We start from the raw sequence: 20,827 nt of genomic DNA, 5'->3' as shown, positions 1-20,827 counted from the left end.
ATAATCTTAAGTTTCCGTTTTAACGTCCCAAATCCCTAATTAATCCAAAACCCAAAAAAACCCCAATTTTTCACTTATTAATAAACTCTTGTTTTGTTTATCTCTAACAAAAATATTTCAATAATTCAAGTCCATATTAACAAGCTATTGATCAACATTCAATCCAAATCCATTCTAATATCAAACCCTAACACCAAATTCATCCATGATTTCACCTAATCATTCAATATTCTAACAACACTTTCAATCAATCTTAATAAAAAAAAAATATGATATTCAAGATGAATGTATGTATGCGTAAGTGGGTTTAATCCTTCCTCTTACACATACACACATACTCACGGCTCATATACACACACACAAACTTCCATAATTTTTCAATCTTTAAGATCAATCTTAACCCAAGAACACATAATCTTATCTATTCAATTATAGAAATCAACTTATAATTACAACTTACTTGGTTTTTGGAGATCCGAAGATGATGAAATGGATGATATTTAAGTGTGTGATGCTCCTTTCCACTTGGTTCTTTCTTCTAATTGTCTAATTTCACCTTGGATCTTGATCTTACTTATGTGTGATTAGTGATTTTGATTTTTGAATGGTGAGTGTGTGTGTGTGTGATGTGTGTGCCGTGTATATATAGAGAGAAAGAATGAGATTGTGTGGTGAGGTGTTGGACAAGTGTGTGATGATGATTGACCCAACACATCAATATCATGATTAGGAGTAATCATTGGGGATGTGAGGTGGTGATTTGTTATTGGGAGAAAGAGAGGTGGAGGGGTGGGAAAAATGTGGGTTTTTAAACAATAATCTTAAGTTTCCGTTTTAACGTCCCAAATCCCTAATTAATCCAAAACTCAAAAAATCCCCAATTTTTCACTTATTAATAAACTCTTGTTTTGTTTATCTCTAACAAAAATTTTTCAATAATTCAAGTCCATATTAACAAGCTATTGATCAACATTCAATCCAAATCCATTCTAATATCAAATCCTAACACCAAATTCATCCATGATTTCACCTAATCATTCAATATTCAAACAACACTTTCAATCAATCTTAATAATAAAATATGATATTCAAGATGAATGTGTGTATGTGTAAGTGGGTTTAATCCTTCCTCTTACACATGCACACATACTCACGGCTCATATACACACACACAAACTTCCATAATTTTTCAATCTTTAAGATCAATCTTAACCAAAGAACACATAATCTTATCTATTCAATCATAGAAATCAACTTATAATTACAACTTACTTGGGTTTAGGAGATCCTAAGATGATGAAATGGATGATATTTATGTGTGTGATGCTCCTTTCCACTTGGTTCTTTCTTCTAATTGTCTAATTTCACCTTGGATCTTGATCTTACTTATGTGTGATTAGTGATTTTGAATTTTGAATGGTGAGTGTGTGTGTGATGTGTGTGCCGTGTATATATAGAGAGAAAGAATGAGATTGTGTGGTGAGGTGTTGGACAAGTGTGTGATGATGATTGACCCAACACATCAATATCATTATTAGGAGTAATCATTGGGGATGTGAGGTGGTGATTTGTGATTGGGAGAAAGAGAGGTGGAGGGGTGAGGTGTCATGGGGGTGGGAAAAATGTGGGTTTTTAAACAATAATCTTAAGTTTCTGTTTTAACGTCCCAAATCCCTAATTAATCCAAAACCCAAAAAATCCCCAAATTTTCACTTATTAATAAACTCTTGTTTTCTTTATCTCTAACAACAATTTTTCAATAATTCAAGTCCATATTAACATGCTATTGATCAACATTCAATCCAAATCCATTCTGATATCAAATCCTAACACCAAATTCATCCATGATTTCACCTAATCATTCAATATTCTAACAACACTTTCAATCAATCTTAATAATAAAAATATGATATTCAAGATGAACGTATGAATGTTTAAGTGGGTTTAATCCTTCCTCTTACACATACTCACAGCTCATACACACACACACAAACATCCATAATTTTTCAATCTTTAAGATCAATCTTAACCCAAGAACACATAATCTTATCTATTCAATCATAGAAATCAACTTATAATTACAACTTACTTGGGTTTTGGAGATCCTAAGATGATGAAATAGATGATATTTATGTGTGTGATGCTCCTTTCCACTTGGTTCTTTCTTCTAATTGTCTAATTTCACCTTGGATCTTGATCTTACTTATGTGTGATTAGTGATTTTGAATTTTGAATGGTGAGTGTGTGTGTGATGTGTGTGCCGTGTATTATAGAGAGAAAGAATGAGATTGTGTGGTGAGGTGTTGGACAAGTGAGTGATGATGATTGATCCAACACATCAATATCATGATTAGGAGTAATCATTGGGGATGTGAGGTGGTGATTTGTGATTGGGAGAAAGAGAGGTGGAGGGGTGAGGTGTCATGGGGGTGGGAAAAATATGGGTTTTTAAACAATAATCTTAAGTTTCTGTTTTAACGTCCCAAATCCCTAATTAATCCAAAACCTAAAAAATCCCCAATTTTTCACTTATTAATAAACTCCTGTTTTGTTTATCTCTAACAACAATTTTTCAATAATTTAAGTCCATATTAACAAGCTATTGATCAACATTCAATCCAAATCCATTCTAATATCAAATCCTAACACCAAATTCATCCGTGATTTTACCTAATCATTCAATATTCTAATAACACTTTTAATCAATCTTAATAATAAAAATATGATAATCAAGATGAATGTGTGTATGTGTAAGTGGGTTTAATCCTTCCTCTTACACATGCACACATACTCACGGCTCATATACACACACACAAACTTCCATAATTTTTCAATCTTTAAGATCAATCTTAACCCAAGAACACATAATCTTATCTATTCAATCATAGAAATCAACTTATAATTACAACTTACTTGGGTTTTGGAGATCCTAAGATGATGAAATGGATGATATTTATGTGTGTGGTGCTCCTTTCCACTTGGTTCTTTTTTCTAATTGTGTAATTTCACCTTGGATCTTGATCTTACTTATGTGTGATTAGTGATTTTGAATTTTGATTGGTGAGTGTGTGTGTGTGATGTGTGTATATAAAGGGAAAGAATGAGATTGTGTGGTGAGGTGTTGGACAAGTGTGTGATGATGATTAATCCAACACATCAATATCATGATTAGGAGTAATCATTGGGGATGTGAGGTGGTGATTTGTGATTGGGAGAAAGAGAGGTGGAGGGGTGAGGTGTTGGTGTGAGGTGTCATGGGTGTGGGAAAAAGGTGGATTTTTTAAACAATAATCTTAAGTTTCCGTTTTAACGTCTAACGAATTTTAGTTAATCAAACAAATTCCGTTTCTAATAATTTTTGTCAGAATTTGAACGAAATTGGATTCTTGATAATACAAGCCTAAGAAACTAATTTTTGGAAATATTTTACGGTGGGTCCTTACCGGGTCGTTCACCGACACTTGGTTACTTATTTTGAAATTTTTGTGATTCGAGTCTTCTAAAATTAAGTTTATATATTGTCTCGACTACTTTAATAAGTATTTTAATTTTTTGAGATTATTTACCCATTTTAAGGATTTATTTACTTTTTGACTCGTTACCCGAGGTTATTCCACGTCAGGCTTGTTACATGACGATTTTTGCACTTTGAAATGTCTAGATCACTAATAAAGGAGATTTTTTTATCAAAATGACGTAATTTTATTGTTAATCAAGATTATATTAGTCGCGGCTTAGGCTAATTTTTAGCCGGGTGTCACAAGAACCCCCCCCCCCCCCCCCCCCCCACACCCACCCACACACACAATTTGCCCCAAAAATCGCCAAGGAGGCAGTGTTTGCGCCCCAATTCGCCTCAATCGCTCATTTTTTCTCGCCCGCTACCGGTGGCCTAACAGCTAACACGATTACAAAAATAAAAATATATCTTTAATTAATTCATAACATATAGAGGATTATTAAAGCGTGACAGCTAACACTTTTTTACTTTTAGTTTTGTGTCATGGATAACAATATGTCAATATTTCTATATATTTTATATTATAAATTGCCAACTATTATCATTACTAAAACACCATTATTGATAGGTTGGTTACCTGGTTTTCTTTGGTTAGATTAACATTATTACATATCATTAAACAATTCTTAATAATGCTTATGCCAATGAAGTTACGAAATCCAAAACAAAGTCGGCCACTAGAAAGTTGTCATCAATGATCAAACCAAATAAAAAATAAGGCTCAGGTATTCAAACCTCATAAGACCTTAACACATGTCACAATCTTTATATGATATATATGTACATATATTTGTCAAGATTACGTTTTTACGTGTAATTTAGATGTTTAGTCATGCATTAAATATTTGTTTTTTTAGTTAAAATATTTAGAAATTATTAGTTTATATTATATGGACGTGTGATTCTAAAAACCAAAGAGAGACAGTTTTGGAGCAACTTACTTGGATTTGTTTTGACCATCCATTCGTTGTTAAATACAGACCACTAGTTAGTAGACGAGCGTTTAAGTTATATTTTATTGAATGCGTGTTTTAGGTTTACAATAAATAAATTTGTTATGTTTGGCGTCTCAAATCATATTATCTAAAACTATAAGACAAATTGGCAAAACAAGTCCTTTATGTTTATACGATTTTTTAATGTAAGTACTTTAGTAAAATTAATAACAGAAAACATCATTTATATTTAAAAACTATATCATGTTTTGTCCTTTAACCCTAACCCAGTTAAGTTTTTACGTTAAATCTGGTCATGTGCCTTGCACATAAGGGTGTTTTTGTAACTTCAAATGTTTATTTAATAACAATATATATATATATATATCATTCATACTCTCTCCCCTGTCTCTTTCTTTCTCTTCTATTTCTCTCACCTCTCTCTCTCTCTCTCTCTCTCTCTCTCTCAGCCACCATCACCCCTACATACCACCACCATTGCCACCGATGTTCACCACCACAACCTTCTATTAACCCCATTATTAACGCCTCATTGGCATCCCACAACAAATAATCCCCTGAAGAATGGAATCATTAGCTCTTAACGATAATAATAATAATAATAATAATAACGATAACGGTAACAGTAACGATATTCACCACCCTCTCTCTCCATCCTCGTCGTACGTCGACGATCTGTTATTATCTTCACCGCCACGCCATCAAAACCCTAACTCATTCAATTCGTTAATTGAGCCTCCGTCGTACGCCGACACGGTGTTCGATTCCTTCGACGGCAAGCAAATCAACGGCGACGGTGATGACGTCATGTCCACATCATCCAACGATTACTTGAAGATCTCCGTAACCAATCCGCAAACAGAGCAGAACGGGTTTGTAACCTACTTGATCGCCACGCGGACGAACCTGTCGGAGTTTAACGGAATGGAGTTTAGCGTCTGGAGACGGTTTAAAGACGTCGTGACGTTGTCGGACCGGTTATCAGACCCGTATCGAGGTTATTTTATCCCGTTGAGGCCGGATTTGGTTGGCGGTGGTGAACATTGGTGGCAGTGGTGGTGGTAGGTAGGGATGATGGTGGTTGAGAGAGAGAGAGAGAGAGAGAGAGAGAGAAAGAAAGAGAGGTGAGAGAAATAGAAGAGAAAGAAAGAGACGGGGGGTGGGGAAAGTATTAATGTTATATATTATTTTGACAAAATGGCAAAACAGGTCTTTTATGTTTTCATGGTTTTTCAATAGTCGTCATTTGGAAAACTATTATACTACGTGTTTCCAAAAATGTTTCACGTTACGTCTTTTTCCACTAACCCAGTTAAATTTTTCGTTAACTCTGATCACATGACCTGCACGTGAGGGTAAATGCGTAATTTCATGGTCCAGCTCATTTCCTCCCTTTATAACCTCTCTCTATCACCTAACAATCACTTTCTCTCTCTACTCTATCTCTCTCTCACACACGTACACACACTTCTCACCCGATCCAGCCAACAGCTCATAACCAACGGCCATAACCACTCCAGCACCATATGAGTGAACATGGATAAGACGATCTGGCTGGTGACTTTACTAGGACATACCCTTAAGCGGCGGCTAGGCCGTTTCGAATCATGGTTCGCTTTTCCGGCGACCACAAATAGCGATCTAGTCGTCGGTCTTCTGTTTAACACTATTCTCGTCATCTCTCTCTCTAGAAAAACCCCCAAATTTGCAAGTTTTATGTTTGTCTCTGACCCACACATCTAGGGTTTTGAAATATAGGGTATGTGGAAGAAATACGTTTGTCTTTGGCCAATCTTTGTCGGTTTTGAACTAACGGCAGGCGGTAAGCAGTGGCAGTGGTGGGTAACTGATGGAGTTGGCCTTCAATTTGAAATATCACTAATTTTTTATTTCATGGTTTGTTTCACTTTAATTTGTTAATCAAGGGATTTAGGTGTTGAATTTGGGGAGTCGATAGGTTTGGGAGTGTGAGGAATAAGAGATGGTGCTGGTCTGGTGGGTGGTGGTGGTGTGAGACAGGGGGAGGGGATATATACAGTAAAGAGAGATGTAGGGGAGAGAGAGAGAGTTTTATTTTCTTAAACATATTTATTTATTTAATTCTAAATTTTTAATTATTAAATAAACACATTAATTTACAAAACTACCCTTATGAGCTGGACCATGAAATTACGCATTTACCCTCACGTGCAGGTCATGTGATCAGAGTTAACGAAAAAAATTAACTGGGTTAGTGGAAAAGGACGTAACGTGAAACATTTTGGAACACAGAATATGATTTCAGTAGTTTTACAAAGGACGAGTATTGAAAAACAATGAAAACATAAAGGACTTGTTTTGTCATTTTGTTTATTATTTTTTTTTGTTATTAAATAAACATTTGAAGTTACAAAAATACCCTCATGTGCAAGGCATATGACCGGATTTAACGTGAAAACTTAACTGGGTTAGGGTTAAAGGACAAAACATGATAGAGATTTTAAATATAAAGGATATTTTCTGTTATTAAGTTTACTAAATGACGTTCATTGAAAAATCGTACAAACATAAAGGACCTGTTTTGCCATTTAGTCTAATAGTAATAATAACAATAACGATAACGCTAACGGTAACGATATTCACCACCCTCTCTCTCCATCCTCGCCGTACGTCGACGATACGTTATTATCTTCACCGCCACGCCATCAAAACCCTAACTCATTCAATTCGTTAATTGAGCCTCCGTCGTACGCCGACGTAGTGTTCAGATCCTTCGACGGAAAGCAAATCAACGGCGACGGTGATGACGTAGTGTCCACGTCATCCAACGATTACTTGAAGATCTCCGTAACCAATCTGCAAACGGAGCAGAACGCGTTTGCAACCTACTTGAACGCCACATGGACGAACCTGCCGGAGTTTAACGGAACGGAGTTTAGCGCTTGGAGACGGTTTAAAGACGTCGTGACGTTGTCAAACCGTTATCAGACCCGTATCAAGGTTATTTTATCCCGTTGAGGCCGGATTTGGTTGGCGGTGGTGAACATTGGTGGCAGCGGTGGCAGTAGGTAGGGATGATGGTGGCTGAGAGAGAGAGAGAAAGAGAGGTAAAAGAAATAGAAGAGAAAGAAAGAGACGGGGGAGAGAGAATATTAATGTTATATATTATTTTTTTTGTTATTAAATAAACATTTGAAGTTACAAAAATACCCTCATATGCAAGGTATATGACCAAATTTAACGTGAAAACTTAACTGGGTTAAGGTTAAAAGACAAAACATGATAAAGTTTTTATATATAAAAGATGTTTACTGTTATTAAGTTTACTAAAGGCTGTACATTGAAAAATCGTACAAACATAAAGGACCTGTTTTATCATTTTGTCAAACTATAATAAAAGCATAAGTATATGCACGGAATTTAAATAGTACATATTATGTAAGGAATAAAAGAAATATTAATGTTTTCAAAGTAGCAATAATAATTATAATATTAACAACTATAATAATAAACATATTTGTTAAAAACAAAATAACTTTAATGAGAGCTAACCAAATAAAACCATCTTGCTAGATTTTAAGGCCAACTAGACAATCAATTATCATTATAACTTATTAATTTACCGGTCTCACGAACTAACTCATCAAAGTAGCATCGTATCATCAAGATCAAGCGAGCCATTGGATTGACCATCAAAAGCGGGGGAGCACGTTACAAGTCACTATCTATGAGGAACCAGATTACAACGAAATGAACAAGGATAGTGATGTGAAGTGGTCCCCACTATATATGACGTCATTGTAGATGCGACTAAGATTTATGTTTGTATACAACATATATATTGTAAACCTGTCTTAAGAGGACGGATCCATGATATGTATGAAAAACGTCAACTAAGTGTACTCTGAACTAACTTACTCTCGTTATTCTATATCATACTCGATTTGAGTTCTCTGATGAGGTACGTATTGCCGAATAATCACCATCTCGGTGCTACTTGCTTCAACATGGTCCAAATTCATAAGAATGTGAAACATATCAATGTTACAATTAGAAAAATGAACTATGATTAAAACTTGGATCACTTTGCTATTTATAACATATTTGAATTACAAACAATATCAAATCCCCATCAAAACTTAAGCCATCTCTTCTCCTTCTCTTTACTGGCAACCGCATTAGAAGCCGACGCCTGCGCAGCTTCAACTTCCGCCAACAGTTTCCGAGTCTCATTAAGCTTCCTAACCGCCGCCTCGTAAACCACCTTCTCTTTCTTATTCCGGGTCGCCATCTCTTCCAGCTTTTGAACCCGGGCCCGCAACTCCTTCACCTCATCATCAAACGCAACCAACGCCCGTCTTTCACCATTCTTACATTCATTAAAATCTTTCCTTTGCGTTTTCTTGTTTGACCCCACTTTCAATGCTTCATCGTGCATCGCTAACTGCGTGTTAATAAGACTAAATATATCCGAGCTCGGTTCCTCTTGTAACTTGGCAGCCTTAGCCAACGCTGCAAATTTCTTATCTCGTTTTCGTTTCCCGCCTCTGCTTCGTTTTTTCTCTCGATTACTATCTTTATTTTTGTTAGACTCAAAAGCATGGTCAAGAGACTGTTTTGGAGGGAGTACTTTGACCGAAATCGGGTCAACACGTCCTTGTAATCTCGCACCTAAACCCATTCCTTCACGAAAACCCATGTTGGCCATCATCTTAGACGCGATTCCCCGCGTATGATTCTCCCATTCTGCAAAAATGGCGGTCTCGGTTTGTATTCCTCTTTGAAGATTTGAAGAATCAAGAAACCCTAAACCTTCAGACGTGTCTTCAATTTCGTTTTCAGAAAGATCATCTTGCTCTGATTCTGAATATGAATCGCTGTCATCATCATCACTCATTTGGGCATATTCAGATAGAGATAACGACTCGTTTCCAACGTTTAAAACGCTACCATCGTCTCGAAAAACAACCCTGCCCGATCCGAGTTTCTCATCCCATGATTCCAGCTCAGCTTCCCGCCAAATTCCGGTTTTAGTATCAGAGATGGCCCACACAGTGGACCCCACCAACGAATGAGTCCAAATTGTGGGAGTATATTTTTTCAGTGATGATAACGGCAGATCAATGCCTGATTCAAAATAAAAAAACACGTTAAAGTTTGTTTTTATTTTTTTTACTGCTTAGCATGGGAGGTTAAAAACCGATTCTCGAGTTTCACTAATTAAAATTTACATATGAGAAAACGTTTACCATGTGACGAACGACACTTTGTACCAAATCGACACCGTTGTTGTAAGAAGAACTTGCAAATCTGCATTAAGTGAGTTGTAGCACTACTTGATTAATCGTGTAAACATATAATTATTCCTTCCGTCGTTACAAAAAAGTGGCACAATATTAAACCATTACAAGTAGGGTTTTCATGGGTCGATCTTTGCCCAAAACCGTAACCATAACCGAACTTTTGGTTAGGTTGCATCGAGTAATTAGACCCCTAATAACCAGTAAGTTAATAACTAGTTATTTATTGACACAATGCAGAACATAACTGACGGTAACAAGGAATAATTAAAAAAACACATACCAATTGGTTCTCTGATGTTGGAGTAAGGAAGGAAACTTTTGCACAATTAGAATCTTCAAACGCAACAATTAAACCGTCATACCATCGCCCATCCGAGTGGTGAAATCGACATTTTGATCCAACTGAAAAAGATTCTGATTCTGATTCTGCTTGTTTGGGATCAAGAGGATCTTGATTCACATCATCAGATTCTTTTAAAGGTTCCACTTTCACATTTTTGGGATCAAAAGAATCTTGATTTGTCCCGTTACCTTCATTTTTTGCCATCTGTAGAGACATGTCAACTTCTTGCAATAACCTAGCCCGTTTGAGAACAAAGAGACCCTCCTCTGCATCTTTGATTGCTTGAAGAAGCTCTGCATGGACCTTATTAAAGAAAAAAAATGAAAAACAAGATGTCAGAAATCTAACAAAAACATAATCTATTATTATACCAAGATAAACATTATATGAACTCATTACGACATCTACTGTCAGTCTCCATTAACACTCTCAAACATCCTAGCCAAACAAGACAACTCTTTCACAAGATCAAATGGAGTTTTATTTTTCAAAAGTGTAAAAATTGTTTTATGCATATCTAATGAAAATGCATTTTATTATAATCTGTAAATATATACATGATAAATTGATTAATAAGCCATATATGAGAAAATAACGCTGGTGTGACAATGTGACTAACAGGAGATGTTGGCTGTAGGCAAACCAACTAATATAAATTGTGAAATGATACAAGTTGAAATTGCTCATGAGTCATGACTTAGTTCAGGAGTTGGTTATTGTTAAGAATGGTCAACAAACAAGAACCTAACAATTCAACACAGCACAATGCCAAAGATTTCAATATAACATTGTGAATTAAGATTTCAATACACTTCAGAATATAAATGTATTGCAGCCACAACATTCCAACAGCACTTGTGAATACATACTTCAAATTATTTCAAATTTGTCAGAGGAAGTGTCGGTTAGCAAATTATCTATTCTTAAGTTATACATGTTGTGCAAAATTATTACGAATGAAAATTCAAAAATTATAGTATCTATAAATATACTTAGTCAGCAAGGCAAAAAACTATAACCTCCACCCTGCCCAGAAGAAGCAATTCAGTTTAATTGTTTTTGCAATGCTTGAGAATGTTACCATGTAGTACTTAAACTCCACTCATCAATCGCATTGATGTTATGAAAAACTGGAAATCCAGTCATTATTAACACTATTCAGTAATAAGTGAAACTTAAAATATAACGATTCACTACCTTCAAGTATTTCAGATGCTTCCATATAAGTCAGTGTTGTAAAAATTAGGAATGAGTTTTTTGTCCTGAATACCCATTCTTGTACCTGTATCCGTACTCGCACCGATTTAGCCTATTCGATATGGGTATCGGTACTCGTTTCTATTGATTTTCGGTACGGGTACAATCAGGGACGGGTACGCTCAGCATTTTGTACCCGTTTGTAATATGTAGAGATTTTATTGAGATTATCCATATTTAATATCTAAAATAAACCCTCAAACCGTATCATCATTGAATGTATTATGATTTACTAAGTACCGAAAGTGTCATTATATTAAATATTATGGTTTACTTTGGTGTTATGGTTTATTGGTTTTACCTTTTGTTTTGATAGTGGTATTAGTAATGCCGGCAGCCGGTACCTTGTACCAGTTAAGCCAATTTGGTACCCGTCACGTGGTCGTACCCATACCAATTCAACTTATTTGTTAGTCGTACCGGTACCGACATCGTTGGAGATTGATAAAAAAACAAAAGCTGTACAAATACCGTACCAATAAAATCGGGACGGTGTTTTACTGATTTCCTGTGTGGTTACAATCAGGTACGGATAGTAAAAATGGGAATTAATCGGTTACTAATCGCTTGTCGGCGAGTCCCACCGGCCAACTAGCGCCAAGTGAGTTCTACAACAGTGATATAATAAGTATTGTTTATGGTTAAAAGGAGCATAGTTGAAATAACAATGAATAAGTGAGTAGCAATCAACAAGTGTCTGCCTGTCTGTCTGTCTGTCTGTCTGTATGAAAACAATAGTAATTCAATTGAATAATAGAGTTGGTGATTGAATACTACCTCTAGGATTTCTGGATTTAGGGGGTCAGAAGCTAGGGCTTCATCAAGGGCTGCGATTGATTCTCTTTGTTCTTGTAATTCAACCTCCAGTTGATCTTCTAGAACCCTTCTTTCCGCAGCATCATCATCCGCCATTCACAAAGCTCAGGATTATTATTAGAATTAATTAACAAAAACCTTGCTTTTGATTTCCTGGGTGGTGTTGAACCATTTAGGTCGTTAGTGTATATTCATCAAAAGGGTCCTTTTTTTTTTCTTTTTTTTTAACTCACCACCCGATTACACGGATTTCAAGTTATCTTCAGTTTTGCACAAATATTTTTAGGATTGAACCAGAGATTACAAAGATCCCCGTCTTTCTTCATTGAGTCACATGTGTCCTCCAAAAATGTTGGAAAGGATATTCATCGAAAGGGTCTATCTATTTTTTTAAGACTAATGCAATAATTAAGGCGGACACTCGATCGATATTAGTTCGATTCGTTACGTTACGGTGCCGGTTTCTTTTTACGGTACCGGCTACATGTTATAGCAACTGAAAATGGAACCAAAAAATAAATTATATGATCAAAATGATATGTACACCGTTAGATGTAATTTGAGTAAATCGTAATATATAACCGTCAAACATGGAAATGCAACAAGTTTGTCTTGATGGAAAATGAGTATATCTTCCCATTGTATTTTGATTTGTACTTGTATCTTTCAAACTACATAGGAATTAATTAATAAAATATATAAAAAAGCACATAATAAAAGATTTGAAGTAAAAAAAAATAAAAATCTATGGCTATACTTAGGTGTTATGCAACTACGTGGAACATCCAACTATAAAACATATATTTTCATGATAAAGTTCACATCATACGTGAGTAAGAGTCACATAAGTTTAGTAAGTTTCTAACTTCAAATATCTAGTTACTATTAACACATGAAGTCAACATTGTAACACAATAAATACATAATACATAGAAAATCTTCATAATGGAATGTTTTTCTTTTCCTGTATATGACAATGATCCGAAGTGTTGTTTTGTGATATCGAGATACATGACGGATTGACCAATTCATCATGGCAAATGCTTTGATCAAGCACACCAAACGAAGATGTCAATAGAAAATTGCTATATTAGGACTGAACTGAATAGGCTTAACCGACAACCGATTGGGCATATTCACCTGCCATGAGCCTGCTAGCAAGTGACCAACCCAAAAGTACATATTTTGTACTTTGTAAGATAACAGAAAGTAGAACATATATGAAAAGAAAAATATATATTTAATCAATCACCCAAATACTAAGGTGGAAATACACCAAACTATTAAGATACAAGTGCTATAATCAAATATGGAAAATGCCTAAATGAATACATGTACGAACGAATACACGGGTCCATCTACTCCTTTCTACTGGTGATGGGAGGCTAGTCCAGCCATTTTGCGCGAAACCCGGTCCCCTTACAATCGCTGCAGCACGTTGATCCCTGAAACAATTAGATTAATGCCATTAGAAAGAAAAAGAAACATTATAACTTCTTTTGCTATAACATCTGTAATCAAATTTATACATTTAGTTACAAGAATGTAAAAGTTGACAAAAAGGCCTCGACGGGTCAATCAACCAAGCTACAAAACATTGATTTTGCCCCAAACTCATTTTAAAGTGAACTGGTTTTCAACATATTTTTTAATTCCACGCGCCCGGTGTAAATTTTCACTCTTTATGACCTATTTTTCTAAGCTTGAAGTATTTAGTAAACCAACTTGAGCCAAAACTTGGTAGAACTAGTTGATAAATGAGAATTTTTGGCACATTTACTTTGAAATGGGACATATTTGGGTCATGTATTATCTCTAAAACGCCATATGGGTCAAAAGTCGTCCAAAGTGTACTTTTAGCTTTTTATAGCATAAAAATTCCTAAATCATTTACTAACAACCTCAGATTATTATTGAACTATATAGCCTTTTGAATCATATAGCACACCCTAAATCATTAATACCATTTTGACCCGGCTACGTTTCCACATCTACTATTAAAATGCAAAGAAGAGGAGATATTTATAACACGGTGTTGCAGTTAAACGTAAAAGAGATATTGAGTTAAAAATTCACCTTTCCAGCGCAGATGACACAGCTCGAGTTTCTAGACGGTACTTCACACAGCATGTTATCGCCAAGAATGAAGAATCCTGTGCCACCACACCATTTACACTCTACAATCCCATCTGATTCGCATGATGAACAAGCAACAGGCCTTGGTTGCTGCAACAACCATCATTACCAGAAAGTTACAAATTTGTGGTCTAAACAAAGATACAAAAATCAACACAGAAACAAATTTTCTTAGATCTATAAAGCCACACATTAATTTCCTTAGTAGTATCTATATCACCTAAGTGACACCTAATTTTGACCATCCACATTAACATGCATGAAATAATTTCCGCAAGATCACATCAGCTTATTACGTATCATATTTATTCTTGAAAGGACATATTTTGTTTATGTTATTAACTAATTAAAAACTCTGGCCTTTATAGTTAGGGGTGTGCATGAAACTGGAAAAACCGATCCGAAACAGAAAAAACCAAACTGAATCAAAAACCGACGGTTTGGTTTTATGTTTTCGTAAAAACCGAACTTTCAGGTCGATTTCAGTTTTTCATGCAACTAAAACCAAAAAACCCAAAGCAAACTGAGCTTATGGATATTTATTTTATATTTTCAAACTTTTAAGAAATTTATAATAGTTTAATAATTATATTTTAGGCCAAATGTATAATAATCAATTAATTATTAACCAACAAAAAAAGTTAGGCCCAAAATCAATAATTTTTCCAAAATTTCTTTTTCGGCCTGAAATTTTCAAGCCAAAATGACAAATCTGAAAAAAAAAAATCCAAAATCAAACCCCAAACCAGAAAAACCAAAACCGAACGATTTTCAAAAACTCAAAAACCAGCATTTGGGTTTTTGGTTGAATTTTAACCCAAAACAGAACCTAACTGAACCGACACATGCACACCCCTAATTATAGTTTCAACTTGAATAACATGGTTTTGGTAATTTGATCTCATTGACAGTGGCGCCATCACCATATCGATCAACTGTTAACTAAAATCCAACATGGATTACAATTTGGGTCCATATATTGTTTAGGCAAACCTCATATTCTGGTCACTAAAACATTAACTGGGAATCCAAAATGGAATGCCTAGTGTTGTGTTCAATAGTAACATGGTTAGGCAAAACTCATATTCTGGTCATTAATTTTGTCATTATGAAAGTAAACATCCAAGTTATCGATAAACAAAGAATACAAATTCCACCTAATCAAATGAATATCAAGAAAATGAAATCCTTAACAACAATTACAAATAACAAACCAATGAATCATGCGTGTTTAAGTAATTAAGTTGAATTTGTTATTTCACATACAAATGATTGAGCAATGGCGAACAACAACATAAGGTTTCTATTATGTGTCCGTCTATTGCTGAATCATTCACGTGTGAAATAACAAACTCAACTTAAAAACTTAAACACGCATGATTCATTGGTTTGTATTATTAAATACCGCGAAACATATATAACCAGCATTTAAACACCCGTGTCCTACATAGCGCGAGCAACTGGTGGCGAAAACCAGAAGCAAAGCTGAAATAGTGAAATGTACACAGTAATTTTTTTTTTAAAAAAACACATTTTTTTAACCAACCTGTTTTGACCCGAACAACATTAAACCTTTTTTTGGAAAACCCATTTCGACCCTAACCCATTCTGCCCCGAATTAGAAACCCTAAAATCGTAATAAATAATAATTGTAATTGATGTATACTACCTGAGAGATTAACCAAGCTTGTTCCGTGCGTTTAAGGAAATTGGATGAGTTATCAGGTGAAGACTCAACCATTGAAGCTCTGACGACACAAACTCTACCGCCGCCGTTGATCCGTTTATTAATTAAGCTTGCACCGCCGTGATAAGTAATTGATGATTTGATGGAAATCAACAATGGATTACCGGAACAAGAGGTACAAGTACTCGAAATCATCGATTCAAGGTTTGATTTTTAGTCTGAAAGAGTATTAATGAATGCGTAAGAACAAAGGTCGTAGCTGTTTCTTGTGGCTTTCTTTCTATTCACCGCTGGTCCACCGACCTACCTTCTATTTATACATTTCTTAACATTAACAAGTAACTTCATAACTTATTGGATTTTAATAACCGACTTAATTGGAGTTTTCATTTGAGGTTTGTTCAAATATGCACATGATTTTCATTATTTTGTTTTATTTCACTTGTAATTAAGCTCAACTCCACTAATTCCGTTAAGTCTGGTCGTGAAACTTGTCAGCGTGCCCCTCATGTAAGGGCATTTTTGTTCTTTTTCTCCTCAACTAAACCCAGCCCTAATTCGCAAGCTGGGGTCTATTTGAATAAAAAAAGGGACAAAACTGCTCCTCACATAAGGGGCACGCTGACGGGTTTAATAACCAAACTTAACGGGGTTAGTGATGTCGAGTTTAATTGCAAGTGAAATGAAACCACATGAACGAAAATCGCAAATTTGACACAGTTTGACTAAGCCGCATATTTAAACAAGCCACATGAACGAAAACCACAGTTTGCTCTAATATAAATGATTAAAAGTACTATTTTTTTATTAGTTTACATAAAACACAACTTGTTTTTCTTTTCGTTTAATAACTTATAATATTTAATATAATATAAATCTAGATTAAATATAATACAATTCAATTATTTTATACATAATTTAAAACTACTTTATTATTTATAATGGTTATATGATATTAACAATGTAACAAGAAAAACACATAAAATAATCAAAATTTTAAAACATAATAAAAGAAGGAAAACAAAATCCCTGCCTCATTCATACAAGCGTCAAACTTAGGTTGCAACAAAATTGGCTTAACTGTAAACAAATAATACAATAACCAATACACCACACAAACATAATTGGTTAAATATCACAAACAAAACCATAAAAACTTAATAAAGCGGTACATCAACTTTATGTGGCATTGACATATTGATTTTTATCTATAGTATTATAATATTGAAAAATTTTAAAGTGTCATATAAATTCTAAAATACACGATTTAAATAATTAAACAATTTGATAACATTTATGTAAATGTGTTCTTCCATTAGGTTCTTACTTTCTTTCCCCTAATAATAATATAATCCTAAATGATTTAATATTTGTCAAATAATGTGAATTGGTCATGTAACTTTTCTTAATAAAAAAAGTCAAAAATCAGACCCAAAGTCAAATTGCATTTCTTATTTGCTAACAAAGAAAATGTGAAATAGCATTTAGTTTTCTTACCAATTCCACTTTCACACTTCCTTTTCCAAAAGGCAAGCACTCATTTTGCCAAAACAAGGTTCACATAATCATTCTAATAAAAGATTTTATAAATCACTCAAATAACAATGTTTACAAATTTCCAGCAACAGTCGCTCAAATCCTACATATAACGCTAATAACATGCTACAAGACATGCAATTTAATGTTTACCGAGCACGATTTTGTGCAATGTCCACTTATAAGCTTGTTGTGGCATAATATTAATCAGACCATAACTTGCTACAACAAAAGTCAAAATTTATCTTGGTTACATAAAACCAATCTCACCTAAGTTGCAGCCGAATATTGCATTGTTAAACTTCTTTGTTTAACTAGCTCATGAAGATCTTGAACGATTTTGAAAACCGAATCAGCCCTTGCTAGCCTCAGTGCATTTTGCGACATAGCTTTGAGCTCGTGTGCTTTTGGACCAAACCATTGACCGACAATATTTGCAATCTCTTTTGGTGATTTTGAAAATTTCCCGCACCCATTTTCCACCACATATGGCACGTTCCCAACTTCCTGCAAAATCATAAATGAGGTTATCGTAAGGGCATTTTGGTCAATTCATAAAAACTTTACAGCAAACTTAACAGCCATTTGAGCTAAAACTGAAAATTATGAATAGAATGTCAAAAAATCTTCAAAAAACATGAAAAACTGGCAGTTTTTGAAAGGCTATAAACACTATATGAAAAGGAAATATATTTTTATGACAAAATTACCTGCCCAGCAATGTAATCGTTTAGAATTATGGGAAGTCCACATATCATAGCTTCTGCAATGGTTCCCGGACCAGCCTGCCAGAAATTAAAAAAAAAACTAATTAAATAACTTTGCATGAAAAAAATGAGATATTTGACTTTTAAGAGTCAAATAAGTAAATATAAGGAATCTATATAGTATTTACCTTGGTAATAATACAATCACAAGCACCCATATATTCTTCCATCTTAGTCACAAATCCCTTCACTTGAATAGGAATCTTCCACTCGGCCGAAAGCAACTTATTAGCAAGCTTTTTGTTCCGTCCACAAATTACAAGCACCTGACCAATCGGCTCACCAAGATTCTCATCATATAATGCATCCCCGAGCGCCTTAGCTGTCGCCTCAATGGGCCCCATCCCCTCTCCACCACCCATCAGTAACACAGCCGGGAGATCTTCATCCATACCAAGCTCCCGCCTTAATTCAACCTATACATACACATGCACGTACAACCATCAATGTTGACCGAAAAAAGTCAAACCGTTTAAATCCGGACCGTTTTTAGAATAATATTCAAACCTTGGGGCGAAGAGGTTTAACAAAAGAGGGTCGAACAGGGAGGCCATAAACTTTTATTTGAGAAGGTTTGAGACCGGCTTTTAAGGCCCGTTTTGCCACCTCATCTGTGGGGCAATAGCATCTTGTTACAAGCTTATGAAACCTATCACGTAAACAATAATAATCAGCTTGGTTTTGAGACCTGAAACATAGGTTAAGTAACAAGTCTGGAGTGCAAAACAAACCATGTGGGATGGCACGTGCTTAAATCTGTAACAACGGTAGTAAATACGATCTTGTCTAGAAGACCCTTTGACCTCAAGATACGAAGTGGTACATGTTGCATTAGAGGATGTACACTGATGATTATATCTGGCTGGTACTTCATTAGACCCTTTGCAACCTCTCTGTCACAAGACATTAGACGATACGCGAATTATAATAGAGTAGATCTTTGAATGTTTCATTTGGACCAAACTTCATGATCGTTAAATGTAAGTCAAATTAGACCCCTAGAATCACTAAATAGCAACCAAGATTCATATATTTTTCTTTACCTCACTTAATTGTAAACTTTTTTAGCATTTATGAAAAACTTACATAAGATTGCTGATTGGAACATCTAACATTTTGGTTACTGCCGTGTAAAGTTACCCAAGAAATAATCAGTTTTTAATGTTTAGCTAACCGATCACTCAACATCATTAAAAGTGTGATTATTAGTTAACAAAACTCCTAAACACACATCAAAACACCCTACACATGCTCCTAAATATTGATTATTAAAGCGTACACTCAGAGATTAAACTATTGTTTAGCTATCATAATAAGCGCTTAAACTTAATACAACATGCACAAATTATCTAGACAACATCAAAACATCTAAACTACATATTAGAAGATAATCATTTTGAATACCAACAAAAGAATACTAGAATCTTCACCGTGCTATAAACGTTGAGGTGGCAGCAAAATTCGATTGGTGAATCAACCGAGGAGCCGAAGCATAATACGTCATCCGCCACAACGACCCATGTTTAACCAAAAAATTGTAACTTCTTGGCAACTGATTAAACGGCCACGGTGTATGATCCGTCCATAAATCAGTCACAAACACCTAAAAACAGTTAAAACACAAATTCCATCAAATTTCAACCTTATCACACCAACTTAACAAAAAAAAAACAATTCAAGAAACCAACCTCATAATCATCCCCAAACTTCTCATTAAACGCCCATTTTATCGCTTCCGCAGACGCCCTATGCCCGCCACCTGTATCACTCATCAAAATCAACACCTTTTTCTTATTATTACTCCCATAACCACTTAATGCCAATGATTCACCCTCCAAAACACCATCTTTCCCACCTCCTAACACACAATCACTCCCCGAATTAACCTTGACCGAAGCGAACCCAAGCGGAATCTTATCACAATGAAACCTAACAAACCTATTAAACTCACTAAAAAACTTGCTAACACTAGAACCACCCCCTTTACCCCCTGAACTCAAAGACCCAACAATCTTTGATGACTTAGGCCTCCCACTAACCCAAAAATCCACAAACTTTCTATCCGGATGAACATTCGACAGAATCGAAGAATACCCGTCTAAATTCAGCCGATTGGGGCCGGAATCAAATGAAAAGTTATTCAATTTGGATAAAAAAGTGAACACATTATTGGGTTCTATCGTTACAGCTGATGAAGAGGAAGATGATGACTGCATCTTTATTATTATTAATAATAATAATATCTTCTAATTCATGTACAAGAATGGAAACAAAGACATGGGTTGATAGTGAAATTGACAAAATTCGTAACTAGAATGGATAAAGTTTTGGTTTTTTTTTTCAAGAAGAAAATATGAAGAGGGTTTGCAGCCACATGTAAATAATAATAATATTGATTGAGGGAGGGAGGAGATGCGTTAATAATGAGCCAATCGGAAAGTGGTGGTCATGTTGATCACGCCCGGGTGGGTTGTTTGTTTGTTTGGTGGTTTCACTGTTTTGTTTTCCTACATCTACATGTAGCTGT

General features: G+C 35.1%; 3 protein-coding genes across 3 annotated transcripts; all 3 read right to left on the bottom strand.

The window, feature by feature from the left end:
• Nucleotides 1–8,290: 8,290 nt before the first annotated feature.
• On the bottom strand, nucleotides 8,291–12,354 carry LOC143602948 (zinc finger CCCH domain-containing protein 22-like). Its single transcript, XM_077079904.1, has 4 exons — nucleotides 12,136–12,354; nucleotides 10,039–10,404; nucleotides 9,705–9,765; nucleotides 8,291–9,582 (listed from the first exon to the last, which is right to left on the bottom strand). The coding sequence occupies exons 1-4, from the start codon at nucleotides 12,268–12,270 to the stop codon at nucleotides 8,588–8,590; spliced, it is 1,557 nt and encodes a 518-aa protein (XP_076936019.1). The 5' UTR covers nucleotides 12,271–12,354; the 3' UTR covers nucleotides 8,291–8,587.
• A 1,039-nt stretch (nucleotides 12,355–13,393) lies between these two features.
• On the bottom strand, nucleotides 13,394–16,192 carry LOC143602937 (uncharacterized). Its single transcript, XM_077079897.1, has 3 exons — nucleotides 15,980–16,192; nucleotides 14,251–14,400; nucleotides 13,394–13,619 (listed from the first exon to the last, which is right to left on the bottom strand). The coding sequence occupies exons 1-3, from the start codon at nucleotides 16,190–16,192 to the stop codon at nucleotides 13,560–13,562; spliced, it is 423 nt and encodes a 140-aa protein (XP_076936012.1). The 3' UTR covers nucleotides 13,394–13,559.
• Nucleotides 16,193–17,562: 1,370 nt separating this feature from the next.
• Nucleotides 17,563–20,536, bottom strand: LOC143603871 (putative monogalactosyldiacylglycerol synthase, chloroplastic). The gene is made up of 7 exons (XM_077080544.1): nucleotides 19,989–20,536; nucleotides 19,731–19,903; nucleotides 19,032–19,193; nucleotides 18,808–18,949; nucleotides 18,429–18,716; nucleotides 18,244–18,318; nucleotides 17,563–18,040 (listed from the first exon to the last, which is right to left on the bottom strand). The coding sequence occupies exons 1-7, from the start codon at nucleotides 20,514–20,516 to the stop codon at nucleotides 17,804–17,806; spliced, it is 1,605 nt and encodes a 534-aa protein (XP_076936659.1). The 5' UTR covers nucleotides 20,517–20,536; the 3' UTR covers nucleotides 17,563–17,803.
• Nucleotides 20,537–20,827: the final 291 nt, after the last annotated feature.

The sequence above is a fragment of the Bidens hawaiensis genome, unplaced genomic scaffold (assembly GCF_021521415.1).
Source record: "Bidens hawaiensis isolate Kalapana, Puna unplaced genomic scaffold, B.hawaiensis_p1.1 tig00001961_1, whole genome shotgun sequence".
Classification (NCBI taxonomy): domain Eukaryota; kingdom Viridiplantae; phylum Streptophyta; class Magnoliopsida; order Asterales; family Asteraceae; genus Bidens; species Bidens hawaiensis.
The sequence above is the reverse complement of the archived record's forward strand: the minus strand, read 5'-3'. Positions and strand labels throughout refer to the sequence as shown.